The sequence below is a fragment of the Populus euphratica genome, unplaced genomic scaffold, assembly GCF_000495115.2.
Source record: "Populus euphratica unplaced genomic scaffold, PopEup_1.0 scaffold308.1, whole genome shotgun sequence".
Lineage (NCBI taxonomy): Eukaryota > Viridiplantae > Streptophyta > Magnoliopsida > Malpighiales > Salicaceae > Populus > Populus euphratica.
Window position 1 is genome coordinate 245,156 of NW_011500196.1, and position 14,554 is coordinate 259,709.

Sequence of the window (14,554 nt, forward strand, 5' to 3'; positions counted from 1 at the left end):
CCATGCTGATGCCTTTATTGCTTTACTAGGTGGTCTAGGCACATTAGAAGAGATCTTTCATATTTCCTCTTTGGTCCAACTGCACATTCACCATAAACCCATAGGTTTGTTAAATGTTAATGGTTATTATGATAAGTTGTTGTCTTTTCTTGATCATGCTATGAAACATGAATTTCTAACATCTTTTGCATGACAAATCATAATCTCTACTGTTACTGTTGAACAATTGATTGACCAACTACAATCTTTCATTCCTGTAATTGATCCCTCCATGAGTTGCATAAATTGGTCATCTAAGGAAAGCCGTAAAAAGCTTAGATTGGATTTCAGTCTTCATTTATAAATTTTTGTTTCTTTTTGTTTTATTATTATGTTTTGTTATTTCTTATTTTAGTTTATATATGTTTCAAGTTTGTTAGTGTTTGTTATTTCAGGTAATGTCTTCTTTACTCTATCTTTCTACTTTAGGACAATGTCTCATTTTGGTTGGGGGGATGGGGTAGTAGTTGACACAAAAAAAATAACTAACTGTATTTTCTATTTCATAAAGCATGTGCAAAATTATTGTTATTATGATGGCATAGTAAAAGAGATCTTTTTATGACTCTTGAGATGCATCTTAGTAACCATTCTTAATAAGGTCTATCATAATACTTCTTGAAATATTCAGGTTTACAAACTCTTGCATTACTATCACTTAATTATGCTCATATACTCATTTAACATGTATTTTTAAACCTTAATTTACACACACATACTTTAACATATGATTGTGGGTTGCATATTGGATTACTACATTATTTATGTTCTTTTGTTAAAGGTAACAACTAAGGGAAAGGGATAATATATAATTTAAAAAAACAAAAAAAAAGAGCAAAAAAATAAAATAAAATGAAATTATAATAATAAAAATGTAGATAAATTTGGTTTCATAGCGTCCCTAACCTAAGCAATTAAGCCCGAAGGGGTGTGTTAACACCTAATACCCTAAAGTCAACTGACTTGGGAGCTGTTAGCCCAATGCTTGTTACATGGGTTAAAGAGAAAAGCTTAAGGGAATCAAACATTGCACTATCTATGTATCAGTATCTGCGACCCTAGTTACTAAGCTCGTAAGGGTGCCTCAACACCTAATGACCTAAGACCAACTAGTCTGGGAGTCATTAGCCAAAAGCTTATTACATGGGTTAAAGATGCATGGTGTTTTAAGTTATATGTAAATATATTTAAAAAAAGAAAAAAAAAATAATCCTAACCCAAGGAAGTTAACCTTAAACATTAGCACAAAAATTTTGTTTTCTTCCAAGAAAAGCCTCATAATTATATGTTGATATATTGAGCATAAAAGAAAGGTTTGTTAATATCTTGTTAAGAGGTATTGAGCAGATATATAAATTTAATGAGAGATTGTTTATCTAGATAGATTAATGGAAGTTGAATGATGAATACCTTGCTTTATGGAATTTACAAATTGTTTTTCTATTTTAACACTTTAATTACTAGTAACTAGTAATAAGCTGGTTAGGGGGTGTGATTAGTACTTAAAAGTGCATTTTTATCAAGGTTTTATATCATCATTTTGCACTTGAAGTATCAATAACTCCTTAACTAAAGCATTTTTTATAATAACATATCTAATAATATAAGATACCTTTAATTTATGGTAAATGTTTATTTTAAATGCAGGCCTATCATATAAATGAAAGGATTGATTGATGAATTTAAGAATTGGAATTGAAAGGACAAAGAGATGGCCAAACTTAGAAAAGAGTTGTCGGTGCAGTCCAAACTAGAACACTATTCGGTAATTGGGTCATATCTAGAGCTGTAGAACTCAGATTTAAGTCTACTTTACATGGATAGAAAGGTAAGACATAGGCCTACAACTTTCATATGGAGCCCAAGATCTAAAAAGACCATTTTCAAGTCCAAATTTGAGCAAAAATAAAGGAGTCTAAATCTGTCTTCCAGCCCAAGCACTATTTAGTGTTTGGCCCATATCTAGAGTTCGAGAAGTCCAAATGACCTGAATGTTTTACACAAGAAAGCTGAGACAATTTCCTACAACTTTCATGTTTTCAAATGGTTCTAATTTTGACGTTATCAATGATGTTTTGGGAACACAAGAGAAGATAAGGATTTTCACCAAGTCAAGAGTTGGTTACCCACTCATCAATTAGTCATCAAATCAACAGTTTTCAATTTTGGCCTATAAAAGGAGGCATTTGCCATGCATTTAGGCATCTTGGTTTCCAGATCAAGATCATGCTCTTGCTTTCTCTCTTTATATTTTTTGTAATGTTTATGCTTTGCTTTCATTAATATCAAGTTTATGCCTTTCATTTCCTTTCCTTTACTTAGTTAACTCTTATCTTATTTATGTTCTTATTTTTTTATTTATTTTTCTTTCTTTCATTATGTTTAGTTAAGTTTATTATGTCAAGGTGAAAAGGTTACATTAATGGTGTAAGAATAAGTATAATGTAAGCTCAATATCGACTTTAATGTTTGATACTAACATGTTTTGTATTTGTTATCTTGTTCACTCTTTAATACTTTGCTTGTTAAATGACTAATCTTGATTTATATTGTATAACATTTAGTACAACAAATGCTTGACACTTTCATAGTTCATACTGTATGGTATAACCGACACCTGAGCTATGAAAGGAACTTGATTTGTTGTTAACATAAGTTATAATCATGAATGCTTGACGAGATTTATAAGTATCAGCATTAATCGAATAAGATGACTAATGTAATCATGTTAAAAATCTATAATCTCATTGGAACCTTCTTTGTGTGTGGTTTCCAATTGAATAATAAGAGTTTATACTATACTTGTTTGACATACCATTAGTAGAACCTCTAACCTTGACATTTGTTATTATCATTGTTTAATCTTTACATTAATATTCCATCTCAAATTTCTCATCTTTTTCTTTTTCTTCTCCTTTTTTTCTTTATTATTATTGTTGTTGTTGTTGTTGTTGTTGTCATTGTTGTTGTTATTATTGTTATTGTTATTGTATTATTGTTATATGTAATTTATACAATTAACCTCTCCATGGTTCGACCCCGGTTTTGACGGGTTATTTATTACTTTGGCACTCCTGCGCTTGGGAGAATACATCAATTTTTTTATCGTGTCATACAAGATTATAATCTATGTCTTATAGACTAAAATTTTACTATGGTTGATTTCTCCCTTATTCGCGTCTTCTTGTAGTTTCTCTTATAGCTTATAAACTTTCATCCTCGTAACGTGTTTAGCTATCCTCCATATGATGTAAGTGGAAACCGAAGATATCAATAAACAAAGAAAACATAGTATTTTTATGAGTGAAAAAAGTTGTAGATGTAAATCTTAAATTTAAAGGTTTATTTTCTTTAAAATAATAATAATGAAGTCTATTTTTTAAAAAGGTTAACAAATTCTTAAATAGACTAGAAATCCTATCTCTAATAGAAAATAAAAACAAAAATATAAGATTACAAAGGAAAGAAGTAGAAAATTTAAAAGAAGTAAAAATCCAAAAATAAAAATAAAAATTATAAAAATTACCAAAGCCAAACTAGTTGACAATGTCAAAAGGAAGGGTTAGATGTCCAAGGAGGTGTAAACCAATTTTGGTTTTTTTTTAGATTGATAATGTTAAAGAAACTTATTTCAGATGGAATAAATTATTTTAATATTAATATATTATTTTAATTGTTTAGCAAACAAATTCATATTATAGTTGAGTGGCGTGGCTTGAAGTGAGGGTGTGGGTTCAACCTATAGGCTATATGGGTATGTGATATAGCTTACGGCAAGGTTGCGGGTTTAATGGGGCAAATAAACGATAAGCAACCCATGCGCATGGGCTATTCTTAATAATTTCATCGGTTTTTTATGTTTTACTATTTTTTTTAATTTTATCTTTTTAACCTTAGGGTGTTTTTTCTTCTCTCTCTCTCTCTTTTTTAATATCCAAACCGAAGAGAGAGCGTGTTAATATGGCTCCGAGCAGGTAGGAGAAAAGGAGCTTTCTTGATGTATTTATTAATTTATTTTGATGGCTACATTCAGGTAATCGCAGGTTGCTTAAGACAGAATGTTGTTCAAGTTTGGACGAGCTTTACACATGACCTCCAATGGCTGGGCTCTGCTCATGAGATTGACCATCTTTTCAGTCATGTCGATTTCCTTTCCACCAACTCCCTCCCAGTCGAAGCATTGAATCAGCGAGCCTAAGGTCAGGGCCATTATTTTGTGTGCCAAGACCTCCCCAGGACAAGCTCTCCTTCCCAATCCAAATGGCAAGTGCTTATATGCTTCGGATTTCCAATTGTCAAATCTCTCAGGCTTAAAACTTTCTGGGTCCTCCCATATCTGGGGATCTCTGTGAATGGCCCAGGCATTCACAAGTAAAATTGTACCAGCTGGCACATCATAGCCTCCAACTTCACAATCTGCAGATGACATATGCGGTGCTAAGAGTGGTACGACTGGATATAGTCGTAAGTTCTCAAGGATGATGCTCTGAAGGTAGGGCAGTTTTGAAAAATCTGATTCATCTACTAAACGGTCATGGCCAATTTGAGTATCCAATTCTTCTCTGGTTTTCTTTACCACATCTGGATGGTTGAACAGATTACAGACTCCCCATTCTATAGATGTAACAAGTGTTTTTGTCCCAGCAAGCAACATTATCTGCAAGAACAAAAAAGAAGAAGAAAAAAAATAATTGCAGTACCATTTAATAACAGCTTGATGCTGCAGTGCTCAGATAAGCAAAAAAGAATAAAACATCAAACTAACCAGAATAAGTCCTTTTATTATTTCTTCCGTATAGTATTCGGGTTCAGATTCCTGCAAAGTAAGCAAATGATTTATCATTGTGTTTCCATTCTTTTCTCGTCGAAGTTCATCAATCAGTCCTTGCAAGATCAGATCCATCCTGTTACTGAGCCCGGTACACCTCTTGATAAATCCATTATAATCAACAGATTGAAAAACGGGGAACACGTCCCCAAGATTTGTCAACTCACTAAGGGCAGCATATCCTTGTAATGTCTCCTTAAACTTGGTTGCCTCCTCAACTAATTTCACATCTTCACCATAGTATCGCTTCCCTGCAATCATTCTCATTACTATATTAAACGTGAAGTCCATAAACATGGACCTTAGTTCTACCTTAGCAAAACCATCGCTAGAATCTCGATGGAGTCTGCACACCAATCGCCTGATTTCGTCCTTTCTGATGGCCAGAAATGCGTTGAGGCGAGACGAAGAGAAGATTTCAATTGCGCAAATGCGGCGAAGGTTGCGCCAATGATCGCCATAGCTGGCTGAAGCAAGGGTGGTGTTGTTGTAGTGCAAATACTTGCCAGCTAAGAACTGAGGACGATTGGCAAAAACAGTGTCATTCTTGGTGAAGCATTCTTCAACAGCTGACGGTGATGATACAACCACCACAGGTCGAGGGCCCAGTCGAAGAGATATGATTGGGCCATATTTCTTTGAGAGGTTTTCAAGAGTCCGATGGATGGGTTGTCTGAGGAGATGGAGATGACCAATAAATGGAATAGCTGGTGGGCTTGGAGGGAGATTTCTACGTTTTTTTCTAGTTTGTAGCAACAACTTAACTGCAAGAATAACAAGTAAAAGACATAGAAATGAGTAAGCATGGGTGTCTTCCATTTGCATGGACTGAGTATAATCAGTTCTTGCCTGATTTCAACACAATCCAACATATATATATAAGAGTTCTGCACTTCTGCTCCTATTTAAAAGTCGATTGGTCAGTTGCATTTTTCTTTTTCTTTTTTTCACAAAAGATGTAAGCAAATTAACTTTCTTTCTTTATATTATTTAAAATTATTTTTTTATCATTCTTCTTTGGCACATGTGGGAATTTCTACGAGGAAATCTTATGGCTACATCTAGAAAGGCAGTTTCATGGACATGTAATTTAACGTTTAGCTTTTCGATTCCCAGCACCCACTGCTACTGAACAGTACCCAGATGATACTTTAAGAATTTTCAGGAGGAAATAATTTCTAAAGGAACTTGGAATGACTTTGGCGGAAAGGGAGGTCTAGAAATGGAGGACGAATTTTTCGGCCGACTTTGACGATGGGTTTCGGTTGCTGCGAGACCATCTAGATGATCGTAAATGAAATCGCATAAATTTACGGCTGCCCAGTGTGCGAAATTAATGTCTGCTGGGTTGCAGTTATATATATATATATACTGTTTAGGCCGGCCAATTACCGGAGTAACACAACTAGTATATTAGATGATTTTATATGATTTTATTTTATCCCGTGCTATGCCGCATATAATAGTTTTTCTTTAATAAAATAAGTATTCAATTGTTGTTATCATGTTTTCTGATAAAAAGTTAGGCATAAATTCAAAATAAAATGTTATTTTTATTTTTAAAAATATTGATATGATGATATATTTAATGAATTTTACTTTTAAAATATTTAAACAATAGTATATTGAATTGATTTATATTAATATGTCAAACCTTCAGCCTGAATCAAAAAGAAAATTAAAATAATTTTTTTAAAAAAATTCTTAATCAATCCAATATTGAATCCAATATTGAAGTATAAATTTTTTTTAAAAAAATAAATTAAAAACAACAAAAAAAACTACTTGAGACAATCTTAATTAACCTACTAAATTCACAATCAATGTTATGAGATTGAAAAAACCCTATAAAGAGTAAATGAAAAAAATGAAGCCCCGTTGCTAACCAATTCAATATTAAAAAATGAGATAAAAAATTAATTTAAAAAGAAAAGAAAACCATGTCAACTTGGGCCAACTTATTAAACTTGTGACGTAATTCATGAGATCGAGAAAATTTTATAAACATATTATAAAAAATTCTTGAAGCTCCATTTCAACTAGATATAATGTTAAATGTTGAAATTGAGAAAACAAAATCTATGAGATCAGGATAACATAACAAAAAATAAATTGAAAAAAAAATACAAAACTCAATTTTCAAACAATTTAATATTGAAGAATAAAATTAAAAAAACTAAAAAAATAAGATTGAGTTATTGAATGGTGAAATTAAAAAAAAAAATATTCAATTAAAAAATTGAGTTAACCTAGGTCAACTTGCGAAACTTATAATTTGAATTATGAGATCGAGATAACCATATAAAAAAATAAAAAAAATTACAAAACCCAATTAAAAATATTCAATTAAAAATGGATCTAAAAAAACAAAATCAACCCGGTCAACAATTTAATTTTGAATGATAAAATTAAAAAAATTAATTAAAAAAAATAAAAAAAATAATCTGAATCAACCTAGATTAACATTATAAACCAATTTATAAGATTGAGATAATTCATAAAAATAAATAAAAAATTATAAAACCTCACTACCAATGTATATAATGTTGAAATCAAGAAAAAAAAACTAAAATTATAAAATCTCAATACCAACATATCTATAAGACCTATATATAGTTTAGTAGAAATAAAATTAAAAAATTATAAAGTATAATTTCTAAAATAATTTTATATTAAAAATAAAATAACAATGAGTAAAATAAAAGGAAAGTTGCCGAAGAATAAAATAAATAAATAAAATAAAATACTTAACGGTGTTTTGTGAATCTTTTAGCTAAAGGGTTGGCTTTGTACTTTTATTTTATATTATCTCAAAATTGTTTTTTCGCCGAGCACATTTATGCGCCCCGAGTACCTACCTTATTCTTACATAGCAAACAAGACAAACCAACTTGTAGTCTAGCCGACTTCTAGCCTTTTTATAAAATATTTATTTCATTACGTGGTTTGAACCATCTAGTACATGAGACCTCTCCTTAATTTAAAATTTCATCCCTATTCCCTTCGCACTCAAGTGGATATTACTTTAGTCAAACATTCAGCCCTGCATATTGATCGCAACTTTCGCTTTCTAAAAACAACTAGACCTTATCCTTAGCTTGAAATTTAAATTCCAAACATTCCTACCATCTTTTGCCACCAAAAACAAACAACAAGCTCTTTTACAATCCCTTCGCACATCACTCATTTAAATGTCTAGTTTATCCTCTCTTTTTTTTACTATAAATAGCTCATTATTTTATCTTTACAAATTGATGCGATTATTGATACAATCTTCATATATTCCTGTTCTTTCTACTTTGAACAAACTTTTTTATTTATCCTTTTTACAAATTGAATGGACCCTTCTTTTAACCTAAAAATATTTAGATTAAATCCTTACTAAATACTTTATCTTTTACTATTATAATCTACTATTGTTGTTATTGAGTGTTAATTTTATTCTTTACGAGTAAAAAATCTTATGTTCTAGTATAAGAGGCATTCTAAATACTTGAGTTCTTGGTATTGAGCTTCTAATTACACTAGAGTGAATTTTTTTTTCTCCTTAAGCATGTGAAAATGGCTTCAATCTTAAACATATAAAAATATTATGGGATTTTTTAATTTTAAACTCATAAAAAAAATATAAGGGTTTCAATCTTGAGTTCATGAAAAGATTTGTGTGAGAGTAATAGGGTTCAGATTCAGCCTTACATTTCTTATAGTGAGCATTTAGTTATGTATTTGAGATTAGGTATTGATACGATTCAGTATATAGTTCACCTTCGGGATTTTCATGATAGAAGTTTACCTAGGGATGCATTCGGTCGGACTGAGGTTCTTATGGATGATGGGCTCCACCTAATTCTTATGGTGGGTAATTTGGTCAAATTAGTAAAGGCTATACATGGGATGTTTTTGGGTAGCAAAAAAAACTTATTTGGAGTGTATTTTGGTTCTGGTTTGGTTCCTATTAATGAATATGAGTTTAAACCACTTTGGGTCCAAAGTTGGTTTAAGTTAATTAAGATGTTAGAATCACGTCAGATTTATTTAGGGTTGATTTCCTAATTTTATAAGAACTTAAATCAATAAAGATTCTCTTCTAAAATTTAAGGAAATTTCATTCATTATTTTCTCTATTATTTGGGAGAATATTTATCAACAAAAGATGCTAGTAGGGTTGCCAGATCTGATTTTCTAGGCTAGGAACAATTAATTAATGATTCTTCTAGTCTAGAAAGGAAAATAAATTGACATGTATAAAAGAGATAGATTTTCTTCATTAGTTGTCCATGTAAAACAAAGAAACCAAGCACAACAAGGTAAGAAGACTTCAAAATTAATTTTACATTCAGATTAGATTTTCTAATTTATTTGAAACTTTTTAGGGGTGACAAATTTGATTCTAGCACATTGGGATATTACTTTTAGATTTTTATTATTTTTATTACTTCCTTCTTAGTCTTTAATTTATTATTACTTATTTAGATTTATTTTATAAGTGGACTCAAATCAACCCACATATAGGGATCCATGATGAGGACCTTAAGCATATTAACAATTTATAGTGGTACTAATTTAATTTTTAAGGACCTTAACATAACTTCTGTGTGCTATCACTTAAAAGAACTAAAAGAATTCAGAAAATTGTTTGCCATTTATAGAGTGTGCATATAATCGTAATGTATATTCTATTACTGAATTTTCACCATTTGAAATTATGTATGGATTTAACCCTTTAACTCCCATGAATTTTATTCATTTGCCTATTGATGAAAGGGTTAATTTGGATGATAATCATAAAGCACAGGTGATAAAGACACTCTATGAAAGTGTGCCGCAATAGATTGTGTGTATGTGATTAAAGCCAATAAGAGGCGTAAACATGTTGTCTTTCAACCCGACGAGTGGGTTTGGGTGCATATGTATAAGGAGAGATTTCTGACCTATAACAAATCAAAGCTAGAACCACGAGAAGATGAGTCATTTCAGATCCTTGAGAGAATCAATGACAATGCTTATAAAGTTCATTTGTCAGGTGAGTATGGTTTTAATACTACCTTTAATATTTCTAATCTTACTCTATTTGATGTAGGTGATGATTCGAGGTCGAATCTATTTGAAGAGAGAGGGGATGATGAAGATCATCTAAACACAAAGTGTAATCATGCCAATGACCTATTGGAAGTGCCAATTGGGCTAATTACAAGAGTTAGGGCAAAGAAACTTAAAAAAGCATTGAATGAGTTTGTTCAAAACATATGGAGCAAGATCGACCTAAAAGGGCTTGGTGCATCTAAGAAGAATGAAGGACAACCTCTAATTCATCTAATTTAGGTCCAATAAGAACCCAATTCATGTCGAACAAAGGACTAACGGTCCGACCCTGTAATAGCCTTGTTTCTCCTAATGCTATAATGATAGAAAGTCAATAATTTATTCTTCTAATTAAGTAAGGAAGTGAGCTAGATCTTGATCACAAAAAGATGAGGATTATTTAATGTTTTTCCTAACCTTAAAAGGAAAGTAATTAAATTAGCAATAAAAGAAAAAATTTGCTTTATTATTTACCCAAGTTATACAAGGAAATCTAAGCTAATCAAGGAAAAGAAAGGGGCAACACCAAGGAAACCAAATTAGATCAGATTTCCTTAGTCTACAAGGTACTTATGGTGGGCAGCAACTAATCATATGCTTCCAAAAAAGGTTCAATCAGTTATAACAACTTATAAATTAGGGAAATTAGATTAATTAGCTTTTATTTTCTTAAGTTATATACAAAAAAAGGATATAAGACTTAATGTTATTTTTATTTTATTTTTTTTGGTTTTTTTGTTTAATTTTAAATGGGCCTCATATAAATCCATGTAAGGGGTCTATTAGGATTTTTTTTAGTTTAGAGTTATTATAAATAAGGGCATAACTAGACATGTAAGATTATGCAATTTTTAGATTAATGAACTTCTTTTGCCACACTTGTTGTGTGTTGGTGGAATAATTTCACTACCTTGGTTCTCTAAAGAACTGAAAAATGACTTATCGAAGAACAACTAACTTTGTGGTGTTATCCTTAAACTTCTCGTTTTGTGAATCAAAATTCATTGGGTAGGATTTTTCATTTCCAATAGTGGTGGTTCCTAGGTACAAGTTATCTTTATGTCACACTCCTATCAAACCTAATTTACTTGGTTTTTGAGAAATTGATGTCTTTCCATGTAGATTGCTTAATTGCTTGTTCAAGAGGTTCGCATCAATCCATTATGATTATTCAAAGCATTATATAAGTGTTTTGTATGTTGAAAAGAAGGTAACCATGGATTTATGAAATAAACTTGTATTTTGCATGATGCGATATTTTTTTTGGGACAAATATCAAATCTAATTTATCAAGGTATAACTAACCTTGTGGCATCATTTGATCCAATTTCAATAGTGTTGGTGCCTTGGGACAGGTTTCCATTATGTCACACTTCTCAAACCTGATTTTCAGCTTTTTTGGGTAAGTATCATCTTCGTTAGGGGTTACTTAACTATGCAATCAAGAGGTTCACATCAAATAGGTTTAATTTAGCCTAAGAAAAGTAATGGTTATTATAAAAGGTAAGGTTGACCATTGATCAAGTCCATTTAAATGATAATAGAAGCTCAAGTTTACCTCTTATAGAGTTGAATAGGCGATTAATGCATAACCACTATAAATCTTTGCACTTTCTCTTTTTCCTACTCCTTTTAATTATTTCATACACTTTATCTAGTTTATGTTTCAAAAAGGAAACAAACCAACAAGATATATATTAAGTTTTGTTTTAAAATACCTAAATAACCTCGTTGGCATATTTGGTTCAAAGTTGGATAATTAAATGGGCCTGTGACTTATGTTGCTCAAAATTTTCTAAGCATGATGTTACTTTTTAGATTAAAGTGCTAACTTTTAAAGTGATGATTCACTTTTTGTTATCCTTGTCATCACCCACGTAGTGTCACTAAATTAAAAACCTTCTTTTTTTTTTTTTCTATAATTGTCCTCCCAAATAATAAGCACAACAATGAAGTTTCTTAAGAAAATTATGTTGTATGACAAAGATTACTTTAATCATGCTTTTTTATCACACTCAACATCACAACCACCCATCTTTTTTCTAAAGTTGAAGACTTTTGGCGTTTAAAGTTAGGGAAAGGTTTGAAATTTTTGAAAATGAGTTGTATCCTAGTGTTCTGGTTATCATAAACCCTTATTGATCCTTAAAATTCTAAGACAATGGACTAGTTATGCTACATGAAAGATATTATCACCTTAAAGTATTTTATCTAAAGTAAACCCTAATGTTACTTGTCTTCTATTCTTAGTGGTTTGTTTTACCTAATTTGCTAGTGGTTTACCTATATAGGTGATATTAGATTTACTACAATGAGTTAAACCCTGAGAGGATGTTTGAGCTCAAACTTATTAATTCTGAAGTCCAAGTCATCTTTGTCACTTCCAATTACTACCTTTCATTTCGATAATAACTAATGGATTGATATATTTATAACCAATTGCTCATGATTAAAACTTGTAACGCTTAATAGTTTATCAAGTTATGTCAATGAATAATTAGATGTGTCTATATTATGTTTATTAAACCTAAACTAAATTCATGAACTGCGGATCAGGCACCAATGTTGATCTTGACAGTTACCAAACTTTTGTTGGTGATGAGAATTCTAACTCTTCCTTCTCTGTAGGTGATTAATACTAAAAAGTGCATTTTTGTTAAGGTTTTATATCATCATTTTGCACTTGAAGTATCAATAACTCCTTAACTAAAGCATATTTTATAATAGCAAGTCTGATACCATAAGATACCTTTAATTTATGGTAAGTGTTCATCCTAAATATAGGCCTATCACATATATGAAAGAATTGATTGATGAGTTGAAGTACTGAAATTGAAAGGACACAGAAAGGGTAAAACTTAGAAAAGTGATGCTGGTTTAGTCTAAACTAGAACATTGTTCAATAATTAGATCATAACTAGAGCTGTAGAAATTGGATTTAGGTCTGCTTTATATGGATGGAAAGCTAAGAGATAAGCTTAAAACTTTCATGTAGGCAAGACTCAATTCTGCTATTTGAAGTTAAAATCTTAGCAACAACATAAAAGTATGAATCTGTCCTGCAGCCCATATACTGTTTAATGTTCAACTCATATCTTGAGTTCTAGAAGTCTAAATGACCTTAATTGTTTTTTCCTGAAAACCTGAGACAATTTCCTAGAACTTTCATGCATAAGATTGGTTCAGATTCTGACGTTATCAATGGTGTTTTATTGAAACAAGAAGATAAGGATTGTCACCAAGTCAAGATGTGGCCACCCACTCGACAATTAGTCATCAAATCAATAGATCCAAATTTTAGCCTATAAAAGGAGGTATTAGCCATGCATTTAGGTATCTTGGTTTTAAGATCAAGATCATGCTCTTACTCTCTCTTTATTGTAATGCTTAATTTTTATTTATATTAATCTCTTGTTTATGCTTCTCATTTTCTTTTCTTTACTTAGTTAACTTTTATCTTATTTATGTTCTTATGTTGTTTATTTATGTTTCTCTCTTTTATTATGTTTAGTTAAGTTTATTATGTTAAGGTAAAAAGGTTACACTAATGGTGTAAGAATAAGTATAGTCTAAACTTAATATGAATATTAATGTTTGATACTAACATGTTTTGTATTTGTTAGCTTGTTAACTTTTAATACTTTGCTTGTTAAATGGTTAATCTAGATTTCTATTGTATAACACTTGGTACAACAAATACTTGGCATATTCATAGCCTAATCGTATGGTATAACCGATACTTGTGCTATGAAAGAAACTTGATTTTTTGTTAACATAAGTTATAATCATGAATACCTGACAATATTTACAAGTATTAGCATTATTTGAATATGATAATTAATGTAATCATGTTAACAATTTATAATCCAATTGAAACCTCCCTTGTGTATGGTTTCAAATTGAGTAATAAAAAGAGTTTATACTATACTTGTTTAAAATACTATTAGTGGATTCTCTAACCTTGATATTTGTTGTTATCATTATTTAATCCTCACATTGATCTTTGACAAGACCAAAAGATTGATGTCTTCTCCCAAGTGCAAGAGTGTCGAAGTAATAAATAACCCAACAAAATCAGGGTTGACCCATAGGGAGGTTAATTGTATAAATTGTAGATAATAATAATATAATAACAATAACAACAATAGTAACAATAATAGTAGTAGTAATAGTAGTAGTAGTAGTAGTAGTAGTAGTAGTAGTCATAATAATAATAATAATAATAGAAGAAGAAGAAGAAGTTGATGAGAACTTTAAGATGGAAGATTACGTAACGATTAAACAATGATAACAATAAATATCAAGGTTAGAGGATCCACTAATGGTATGTCAAATAAGTATAGTATAAACTTTTATTATTCAATTGGAAACCACACACAAAGAAGGTTCCAATTAGATTATAAATTGTTAACATGATTACATTATTATCTTATTTGATTAATGCTAAAACTTATAAATCTTGTCAGGCTTTCATAATTATAATTTATGTTAACAACAAATCAAGTTCCTTTCATAGCTCAAGTGTCGGTTATATCATACAATATGGGCTATGAAAGTACCAAACATTTGTTGTACCAAGTGTTATATAACATAAATCTAGATTAG

The 14,554-nt window shown here is 30.5% G+C and overlaps 1 protein-coding gene across 1 annotated transcript; it reads right to left on the minus strand.

The window, feature by feature from the left end:
• Nucleotides 1–4,014: 4,014 nt before the first annotated feature.
• LOC105111791 (cytochrome P450 81E8-like) lies at nucleotides 4,015–5,756 on the minus strand. The gene is made up of 2 exons (XM_011007244.1): nucleotides 4,805–5,756; nucleotides 4,015–4,696 (listed from the first exon to the last, which is right to left on the minus strand). Exons 1-2 carry the CDS (start codon nucleotides 5,690–5,692, stop codon nucleotides 4,088–4,090), a joined length of 1,497 nt encoding a protein of 498 aa, XP_011005546.1. The 5' UTR covers nucleotides 5,693–5,756; the 3' UTR covers nucleotides 4,015–4,087.
• Between the last annotated feature and the right edge of the window lie 8,798 nt (nucleotides 5,757–14,554).

Excerpts from the sequence above, each read along its gene's own strand:
- LOC105111791 (XM_011007244.1), bottom strand. The coding sequence starts at position 5,692 with ATGCAAATGGAAGACACCCATGCTTACTCATTTCTATGTCTTTTACTT. Across the intron at positions 4,697-4,804 it reads TAATAAAAGGACTTATTCTG|ATAATGTTGCTTGCTGGGAC; the intron begins GTTAGTTTGATG and ends TTGTTCTTGCAG.